The sequence below is a fragment of the Pyrgilauda ruficollis genome, unplaced genomic scaffold, assembly GCF_017590135.1.
Source record: "Pyrgilauda ruficollis isolate IOZ18807 unplaced genomic scaffold, ASM1759013v1 scaffold73, whole genome shotgun sequence".
Classification (NCBI taxonomy): domain Eukaryota; kingdom Metazoa; phylum Chordata; class Aves; order Passeriformes; family Passeridae; genus Pyrgilauda; species Pyrgilauda ruficollis.
In genome coordinates, this window is record NW_024529155.1 from 253,605 (window position 1) to 263,715 (window position 10,111).

Genomic DNA, 10,111 nt, shown 5'->3' on the forward strand with positions numbered 1-10,111 from the left:
ATTAAAAGAAGTGCTAAATCCTTAGAAATAATAGAACAAAATTAAATATTTAGAAATATCTTAAGCTGCTTCAAACCATCCAAAGCCAGGGTTCTATTCTTCCTTGGTAATCTGTCAGGAAAAACTCCAAAAGCTCACTTTCATGTCGATTTGGAATGAGAGAAATACCTACTCCAAGGAAGGCAGAGCTTTCAGCCCTCAATTATTCCTACAGGTGCAGGAGGCTCGCCCAAAAGCACCTGCTGGCCAGCAATACTTCTGCCAAAATCACCTCCTCCCTTCCCCACTCTCCCTCGCCCCCACTTTTTGCTTTGGCAGAAGAGCAGTGCGTTGAGAAACCCCCGCATTTCCCGCGCCGCTTTTCCATTGAAAGGCGCGGAAGCGCTCGGGTTGGGGCCGGGCGGCGGCGGCGCCGCGGGGCACGGGGCGCAGCAGCTGCGGCCGCTTTACCTGCCAGCTCCTCGCCAGCCCTCTCTCCGAGCTGTCCCCCGCCTCGCCCGGCGTCCGTCCGCGGGTGACAATGACAGCAGCGCTCTGCAGCGGCGCCGGGAGGGGAGGGCAGCCCGGGACAAATGTCCCGTCCCAGCCAGGGCACGGCAGACCTTTGCTTTTAAGGTCAGAACCGGTCTGGACCAGAGAAGAGAAACCTTTTCTGTCCCAAAACAGCCCCCAGGTGGACGGGACCGAACGCTGTCCGGCTCGGTCACCGCCTCCGTGCCAGGGCCGTGCCAGGCGTGTTGTGGCAGCACGCGGCGTGTTGGGACTGACAACAGACGGGACAACCTGGCTGTCACCGCCGCGGGCAGCCGGGGAGCCTGGGAGCCCGCGGGGCGCTGACACCTCCTCTGCGGGCTCCGCACGGGGGGTCAGCGGCCAGGGAGCTGGGAAAAACTCGTGCGCTGTTTCTCGCTGGTTTTTCCTCGCTGAAGGCAGTCTGGGAAAGGCCGGGGAAACAAGGGGAGATTAATGATTTTCCTGGAGCAGGGGGACGGGCAGAGCGACAGAGCAGGGAGAGGGCTGTGAGGGCAGGGGCTCTCTTAACCAGGGACAGCGCTGACAGGGAACTCGATTCCCACCCTTGACATTACCAATGCTGGGGGGGAAAGGGGCTTTATAGACTCTCTGCCACTTCACCCACTAAAGCAAGGGCTCCAGAGAGAAATTTGGTCCCCCCTAAAACTAGTGGCTTATCTCCCACTGATGAGGCAGGGTTTCACACTGATGAAAAAAAGGCTAGCTGGGACACTACTAAATCTAGCACCCAGAAAAAAAAATTTCCCTCTCAAAAGAAGAACTAATGAGAATGCATGGCTATATAAAATAGTAAAGTACCCTTAAAGAAATGCTTTCTCAGACCTGTTCTTTTGGAGGTACCCAGTAACCCTGGCCCAACAAGCCAAAGGGTTTAGTTAGTCTATAGGAACAAAAAAAAAAAAAAACAAAACAACAAAACAAAAAAAAAAAAAAAACCACCACCACCACCAACAACAACAACAACAACAAAAAAGTAAAAGCAAAGGGTTTCCCAGTGCAGGGGTTTTCTATTCAAAAGCAACAGAGAGTTGTCCCACTTCACAAGGTCAGCTTGGTGAGAAGGGTCCTGCCACCTGCTCAAGTCCAGCAGTCCAGCTGTCTCAAGCTCGGTGACCCAAAAAGCAGATATTAAAAATTACAAGGTATTTTTGACAGGTGGGCCTAAACCATTCATTTTGCTCAGCAAACGCCCCCAGATGAACTGGCTGTGGGGCTCCCTGGGCTCCCATTCCCTTTGGCTGCTCTGTGCTCCTGGACCAGCCACTGCCCACGGTCAACTCTGCTTTCTCTATCAGTGCTACCAAAGCAAGGGATTAAAGGCTGATGAAAGTCAGCACCTTCTGCTGGGAAATTGGAAATTTCCTTGATAAGGCAGATGTAAAGTCACTGCCATTGACCATGTGGATGTCACACAGGGCTGTGGAGAAGCTGGTGTGGCAAAGGAAGGACTTTGCCTTCCAGCCCATGCAGAGATACGAAACAACAGGAGTCATCATTCAGTTCCAAACTGGTCCATATTGACACAACAAAAACAAAACAGCTCCTCAGGCTACTCCCCTCCTCTCTGAGCCACAGCACATTCTTCCCTCTGTGTTCATCTGATGACACCAGGTTTGCTTCCTCTTTGCTCCTTTGCTGCTCTTACTCAGCCCCCCAGCTACACACAGCTACTTCCCAAAAAGCTGTTGGGGCTGCGGGAGCAAAAAGGGCCCCCAAAGCACACTTCATCACCAAAGCAAGCTGCACTAAGCTGGCCGCTCCATCCTGCTAGCCAAGGAGTGAGCAGGGATAAAGCCATCTCTGCTGCCCTCCCCCCACCCTTCCCGGGTGAGAAGCAGAGAGGAGAGAAGAAGAAAGCATATCCTATTTCATGCCTCTGGCATGTGGAAGTAAGAACATTATTTTATAATAATCCTATTAATTCAGATGAGATGATGATGGCTGGCCATGAGGCACCACTTGGAGACGCCCCATCAGTGGGCTCTTTGTTGGTGCAGGCAGCTCTGCCTGGGTGAGCTGAAGGCAGCCTTTCTCCGAGCCCTTCACTGCCTGGCTGGTCTTGAGCCCTCTCACTGGGGTCTCCAGATGAACAGCATGAGGTCACAGCAGGGCCACAGGCTCAACATTTGTCTAATACCAACCCCAGCATGGACTGGAGAACACAAAGGGCAGGGTTGTGCTGTTTTCCAAAATGCTAGACTTGCTTTCCTCTGTGTGACAGCACATCCCCTCTCCCCTTCTTTCATTTAAAGAGTAAAACCTTTGTGGTTTTGACATTTTTTGTGTGAGTTTTAAAAATCAACCCCCCTGTTCACAGGTAGCTTTATCTTAAATGGCTTGTTTTTCACATCAATGAAGAGAGCAAACAAATTGGCCCCCTCCCTGATGGACACATTATTGGCAGCATGTTTAAGACTTTGAGCTTTTTTTTTCAGCAGCAATCAGATTTCTTTTGGAATGAAAAATATAAACCAGTTGCCTGTGTAAACAGAATGTGTATACACACACACAGAGTGAGTGTGTATGTGTGTGATAAAGGTAATAACTTTCTAAGAGCCACACCTGGTGATGTGTCAAGGGCAATACTTTGGTCACCAGAGAATCTTAGCCATGAAGCTCTGTGTGGCACAAAATCTACTGAACAGTAGATACTGCCTCCTCCATAACCATCAGGGAAAGCTGCCCAGCAGCCCTACACACTGGAAGAATCTCAAAGAGGAGAGCTGGGGAAGGACCCAATTTTAGAGTAAAGAGTCTTGTCTTGAGAACTGCATGAAAATGGGAGCCCAAGGAAAGGAAGCACCATCTCTGCAGGGCCTGCAGTTGTGCCTCACATGCCAGGGCACTCTCGTGGAGGGAGACTGGAGTAGAAATCAGGGGAAGGCTCTGGAGTGTCTTATCGCTCTTTGGGCAGTCACAGCCCTGAAATATAAACGTGTTACAAAGAAGAAATGAAACAAATCCAAATCTGTGTCAGGAAATGATTTTGCAGGGCTCCCATTGTGTCTGAAGTTATCAAGCAAAGCCTTCATTTCCAACCTGATCCAAAAATCACTGAAGCCAAGCGCAGCCTGTTCTCTGCTTTAGGAGATTTTGGAGCAGCCCTTTCTGAGCCATGGAAGAAATACATTTTGGAAAATAAAAGAAGCACATTATGTTAATTGTGCAAAAGCATTTTCAGCATCCCTTGGAAATGGGGACATTTGCCTACAAGCTGACAAAGAGTATTTAGTTAATAGTTAAAATTCAAAAGATATTTCATTTAAAATGGAATAATTCATGCAATAGCATAGCAGTTTTGTCTTTTTGTTTCTCCTCAAGCATTTTGTGCTGCACAGAACACTTTTGAATTCATTTACTTTTGCAAAATTAATTGCCAGGTCAATTTTCAGTGGGAATAGAAGGTGAGAAATTCAAAAGGGAAAGGCAAATCTGGCAGACTGCAGAGGACCTTTCCCACTTAAAGAGTTAAAGTTTAATTTTGATGCAACAGGTAGCTCAGGAAAATACACAAATTAATGGCAACCTCCACAAAAGGACTGAGACACTGAAACTGAGTTGACACTGAGTCAGAGATGAAAATTGTCCCAGAGGTGAATTTCAAGCAGCTCTGAGCATTTTACAGCATCTCTCCTGCCATGACTCCTGTCTCCCGAGGCTGAGAGCGGTGGCTGCTGGGGTCCCAGCCCCACGACTCAACTCGTGCCACACCTTGGGTGTCAGCTGAAGGACAGGAGGACAGGGCCATGCATCCCAGCAGTAGCAGGGGGTGGCTGTCACAGACCAGCCAGCACAGCTCCAACTCTGCCAGCACTGGTGGCATGTTGACATGAAAACAGGGTGGGTAAACACGCCCATCTCAGCTGACCTGCCTTCACCTGCGGACTCGGTGTGCCCTCTGCCTGGGGGAACATCTGGCTGCCATGTCCTGATGCATCCTGGAAATATTCACACCTGGGTGGGAGCAGAGCATTTTTGGTGGCGAGGACAAGCAGGTTCACCCCACAGAAACACTGGGCAGGGCTAAGCCCATGTGGGTTTTGCTGTCAAGGTTTTCCTTAAATGAAGGGAGACCAAATCAACCTCACAGCTTTGTAGAGCTGTACCCTGGTGTGTGCCATTCATGTGGGAAGCCTGTTATGTCCTTTCGTGTGGGTTTCAGCCATATGGCAGGGAAAAGAGAAAATTGTTAAATGCTCTCCATCCTATAAGGACTGCTGCCCCACATGCCTTGCCCTGTGCCTCCCGTAAGATGTCTGCAAATCTACAGCAGGTCCCAGACAGGTCCCTTCCAAACATGAGCACCCAAAGCCATGAATGACCACTGCAGCAGAGCACCAGCAACCTGCTCCCTGCAGAGCTCACCTCTCCCAGTGCCTTCCTGCCTGATTTCATGCCTGATGTTTTCGCCAACAAGGATATCATCACGTCAAAGACAGGAGCAAGCACAGCCAACAGCCTGGGGAAGAACAGCAAAGCGTGCTGCTCATCAGACCAGGACAACACCACATGCACTTTACAGCGTGGCTTTTCCAGCCAGGATTGCAGAAGAATTCCTGCTCTCCAGCGAGCATAATTTTTCTGTCAACCCTCCTGGTCTGCAGACAGAGCTGTGCTTGCAGGAAGGCTCAGCTTCTGCTTTGCACATCTCAAGGAGGAGGTGCAATAGCCACCAGAGAAGAAAGAACAGCTTTTCCAGAATCACTTTGCAGTGGGTGATGGAGGCAGGGAGAGAGCTGTGCTCACAGGGAAAGAACAAAAGCAGACCTAATGCTGCTGGTTTTTTGGGATTCCACACAGCTATTCCAAAAAAAGCATCACTGTGGAAGTCAAGCCAGTGAACATTTAAAAAAAAAAAAAAAAAAAAAAAAAAAAAAAAAAAAAAAAAAAGCCAAACTGGGAGACAAAGCCTCTGCTCCAGTCCTCTGCTCCTTTCTGGCTCTATCAAACCATCTTCACAGGACCAAAAAGAGACTCGGAAGCTGCCTGGGACCCTCTTGGGAAGGGCTGGCCCCGGAGGCCTTTCCTCCTTCCAGCTGCAGCATATCCTGGGGAGGAACCTTCAGGCTTAACCTTCAGGGGCCACCTCCTGGTATCCACCTCCCACTGAAGCTGTTTTGGTCATAGCCCTTCTCTTTCCTCACCTGGTTGTGGCAGGAAAGTTCCAGGCGTCCTGGCAGCAGGAAGCTCCCTTGCTCCACCCTCTGCCCGGCACAGCGGCTCCCTGAGCTCATCGAGAGCTTGCTGCTCCAGATCTGCCGGCGACAGCGACCTGCTCCGCGGGGACACTCGAGTGGCAGCGGGACCCTCGGCATGCAGCGCTTCTCCCGTGAGCCCCGGGCAGCCCTCGCTGTGCTCTTCCTCACCGCTGCCCTCTGGGATTCCTGCTCAGCAGGTATTTCTCTCCTCTTACGCTCCAGTTTTGATACCCTGCCCTTTCCCCCCGCTCCTCTCAGTACCTACATGTATTGCCCACCGACAGTAATTTGTTCTTTCAAAGTAAGGGGGCACTCCCTCGCTTCACCTAAAAAGTATAAAGAGCTGGAATTAATTAATGCTGATGAGAATTACTAGACATGACTGATCACAACACACTGTTAAGGGATGTTCTTTTGCCAGTTATTTACAGAGCCACTGTAAATGTGACTGAGTTGCAGGTTGCTCCTCTGAACGGCAAGGAGAGAGGAGCCACAGTTACTTGGCCTTCTCCTGCTTGCTGAGGCAAAGGACCACCTGCAATACCACCCATTAGGATCACTGTAGTCTGATCTAACTTTCATTACAAGCTTTTTGCAGAAAATGTGGCTTTGGTGCCACCTTAATTGTAGAAGTTGCCTGAAACCAAAATGTAAATGAGACCTGTGAGCTGCTCCTTTCTCACCAGGCTACTGCCTGCATTTGTGTATCAGTACCAGATGAGACCTGCCAGCTCTTTAAAGATGGGCAGGCTTTGACAGCCTGTTCTTTGTGCTGCAAGATTTAAAAACACAAACCAGCACTCAGTATTCTGCAGTACTTCCTTCCATGGGTCATGCAGGTTTTAATGATTCTTCCCAGTGCTTCTGTGAGGTACTTATTAACAGAGAAAACAAACTATGGGCTTGGCCAAGGTCATTCTGCAAATCCTGTGAGAGTCAGGACAATAGGGAATACTCAGACCCTTCCCTGAAGCAGGCTGCCCACTCTGAGCATGGCGGAGGCCATAGGGAAAGCTCTGGTACTGCTGATGATGGGTCAGCTCAAAACACAGAGCTAGGTGACCCCAAGGGGAACACTTCCTACAGCATAACCTCAGTTTACTTGCTGTTACTTGGAAAACACCAAACTCAAAGCAAATCTTTGGTCAAATGTGTCTCATTCTGTTTTGTTTTCCTCAGCTCAAACTAAACCTGAGCTATTATTTTGCAGTCTTTGGTGAATCAAGCTGGTGCTGATTTTCTCTATTACATTCCAAACTACCAGCTCAGAGTGATGTCTTGACTGGAAATAGTTTTCTCATAGCTTCTGCCTGGTCTGTGGACCAGCAGCACATTAGGGCTTCTCCATGCAGCAGGAGTCCTCACTACTGGAGCCTCCCTAGGCCACTTTCCATCTGTCTGTGCAGAAGATACTCTACCTGGCTGAACTCAAACTGTGCTGCTCCTGGCAGCACAGAAGAGGTGTTTTTCTGATCCCCTTCTATAGCAGGGGACAGAGAGGTGCTGATGCACAGAGACCAGTGCAGCTTGTGCTTTTACCCCTGCAGGCATCCTGCAGCTGTCCTGGTTTGATCCTGCAGTGCTGCAGGGAGCATGCTAAGGCTGAGGGGCAAGGCAGTGTTAGGAGGACTAAGGAGGGTTTGGCCTGTGCCACTATGAGCAGATTTGGAGAGCTGGACACCAGCTACAGAGTTGTGTCAGTGTGTGTGTGTGCGTGCTGACTCTGGGTAGGAAGCAGGATAAAGAGGCAGAACCCTCATCAAAGCTCCAGGCATCTCCCTTATGACTTATTTCTGGATGTTTTCCAACCTGAGCTGGTTACCATGCTGGTAGGAACCAGAGTCCAGCCAGAGCAGTTTCAGATGCTCTGACCTGCAGCAAAGCCCAAGCTCCCCATGGGGGTCTTGGTGGACCTGCTGAGGGTCCCCAGAGGTGGGCTCAGCCCTCGGCTCTGCCAGACTCCTGTGCACCCTGGGATTTTCCTAAGGGCAAAAGGAGGCAGAGGCACAGCCTGCTGGTCATGGATCTCTCCATGCCACTGAATGGTGTCTCCCCTTTCTGTGCTCGCTCATTCTGCCCCTGCAGCCTGGGCAAGGACAGTGGTTAATTTGAGCTCCCAGAGAATGGCTCGGCCAGGGTCACAGCAAGGCAGAGGTGCAGTGATTCACCTGCTCCTGAGGGATGCTGCTAGAGCAAGTCTCTGGAGCTGCTGTTAAAAGTGGTGGGATAAGGAAGCATATCCTAATGCAGCAATGTTTAGGGGCAGGAACTTACTTTCTTCAAGTTGTTTCCATCCTACAGACCTCTACAAGGCCAATGACTTTCAGATTTTCCTGCTTGGTATCAAACATCGCTTTCCTAATCCAACTTTTCTTTTGTCCTGTGCTTTCCTTCTGGCAGCAGCTGAAGACATCTCCAACATTTCAACAACTGAATACGAACCATCATGTCTTAGTAAGTCTTCATAAATAATTCCTACCTGTTGAAGTTAGGTCATGAGTCTACACAGTGACCGAAAGGATGTCCTGGAAAGGGATTTATCTCTTCTCAAGTCTTCCATTGTGGGCCAACCTCTAGGATGCATTTCTAAGACGACTCCACTGTCACGCTGTGATATCTTAGGTACACTGAGACAGACTCGTAGCTTTGAACAGACTAATTAATAGCTAATTTGTGTCCTAAAGCTCCCTGCCGGACTGCAAGTAGGCATTATGCGGGTTCCCAAGAAAGCCCCTTTCCCCTGACCTACCAGGTCTTTCTCAAACAGCCAGCCCCAAACAACCCAAGCTCCCACCACTACTCCAAAATCATCCACCAGGTTAAGAGCCAGGTTTAGAGGAAAGATGCCAAGGCAGAGTGATAGGGCAGAAGTCATCTGCCTTCTCTAGTAAAGGAAGCCTGTCAGGTACTTGGCCTCCCGTGAGCTCACTTCATTTCTCCTCCACCAGATATGAGCTTCTGCAGGCAAGCAGCCACATGCTGCCCTTCGGGCATGGATGACTATGGGTGGATTGCAGCGGCCGTGGGCTGGAGCCTCTGGTTTCTGACCCTCATCCTGCTCTGCATGGACAAGATCATGAAACTCCGGCCTGATGAACCCAAGTACTTGGTGGACTGAAGCAGAGCAAGCCAGCAAGCAGCAGCACTGGGGAGCAGCGAGGCGCAGGCAGACTGACAAAGCATTTCAAACACTTGCAAAGAAACAAAAGAGAAAAAAACCGTCAGCCAAAAAAGGCCAGACCTAAGCGGGGCAGCTGCCGAGGCTTCACCCTCTCTGGCAGGCTGGAGCTGCCAGCCAAGGGGTGGAGCAGGCAAGGCCCTGTAAGCCACCACATACGTGCCACAGTACAAAACCCCAACTTGTCCCTGAGCCCTCTCGTGCCTGCTGTGAGCACAGAGAGGCTGAGGGACCAGTTACCAGCCTATAGCACATTGCCTGGTGCATGACGTTTGGGATTGACACAGAACATGGGTAAATAAAGCTATTTTCTGGAGCATCACCGTTACCAGAGCCATTACTAAGCTACAGGCCGGGTCACATTAAGTGGAAGTAATTAATTGACTTTACCAAGTCCTTTTCACTCACTAACCTGCGATATTTAAAAATTTATTAACTGATACATGGGAAGACTTTCTTATGGAAACTTAGGGATTGTTTGGGCTGGTTTGAAAGTAAAACTAATTTTTCCAGAGCCATTTAGATGTGAACTGTATTGCAGGAATTGAATTGGTTGTATTTATTCAGCTTTCACCTGCTTGAGAAACTAAGCCAAGCTGAACTTGGCAAGCAGGTTTAAACCAGCATATCCAATTCATGCACAAAACTGTTCCTATTTATCTGAGATGATAATAAACACTTTTATTGATTGAAAGACTCTCACGGAATGGTTTATATGGATAAAGCTTAGAAATTGCTAGAAACAGGATTCTCAGACGATGTATTCATGCAGGAGAGTTTGCCTCACTGCAGTCAAACTCTATTTTGGTGCAATTGCACCAGTTTTATTTCTATCTGCTATTAAAACAATAAATCAGCATGAAACCTACCTATACCTACAGAAGGTTAGCAAACCTGCTAGAAATCAACTGAAATTAAACACAGTTACTTTTAAGTTTAAAAAACACCACTGGAGATCTTTATCTGCTAGAAATAATTATACTCTCCCATCAGCTCATCAGTATGTTACTTCATGAGTGAGAAATGACAGAAATCAGTTTAAGGCTCTTCCTACTAATTCTGGCACAATTAACACTTTGATCAGGACAATTTGGTCACTTCAAAGTGATGGGCAGTTGTCCCTTATTAACTAGCCCCATCAAGAGGAACAGGGACAAATTAGGCACTGAGGAAAAGAAAATACATCCTTCCCTATCACTGT

General features: G+C 49.0%; 1 protein-coding gene across 1 annotated transcript; it reads left to right on the forward strand.

Annotated features, from left to right (window-relative positions):
- The first annotated feature begins 5,807 nt into the window (after window positions 1-5,807).
- On the forward strand, window positions 5,808-8,850 carry TMEM213 (transmembrane protein 213). The gene is made up of 3 exons (XM_041485939.1): window positions 5,808-5,929; window positions 8,133-8,186; window positions 8,681-8,850. The coding sequence occupies exons 1-3, from the start codon at window positions 5,848-5,850 to the stop codon at window positions 8,848-8,850; spliced, it is 306 nt and encodes a 101-aa protein (XP_041341873.1). The 5' UTR covers window positions 5,808-5,847.
- The last annotated feature ends 1,261 nt before the right edge of the window (window positions 8,851-10,111 follow it).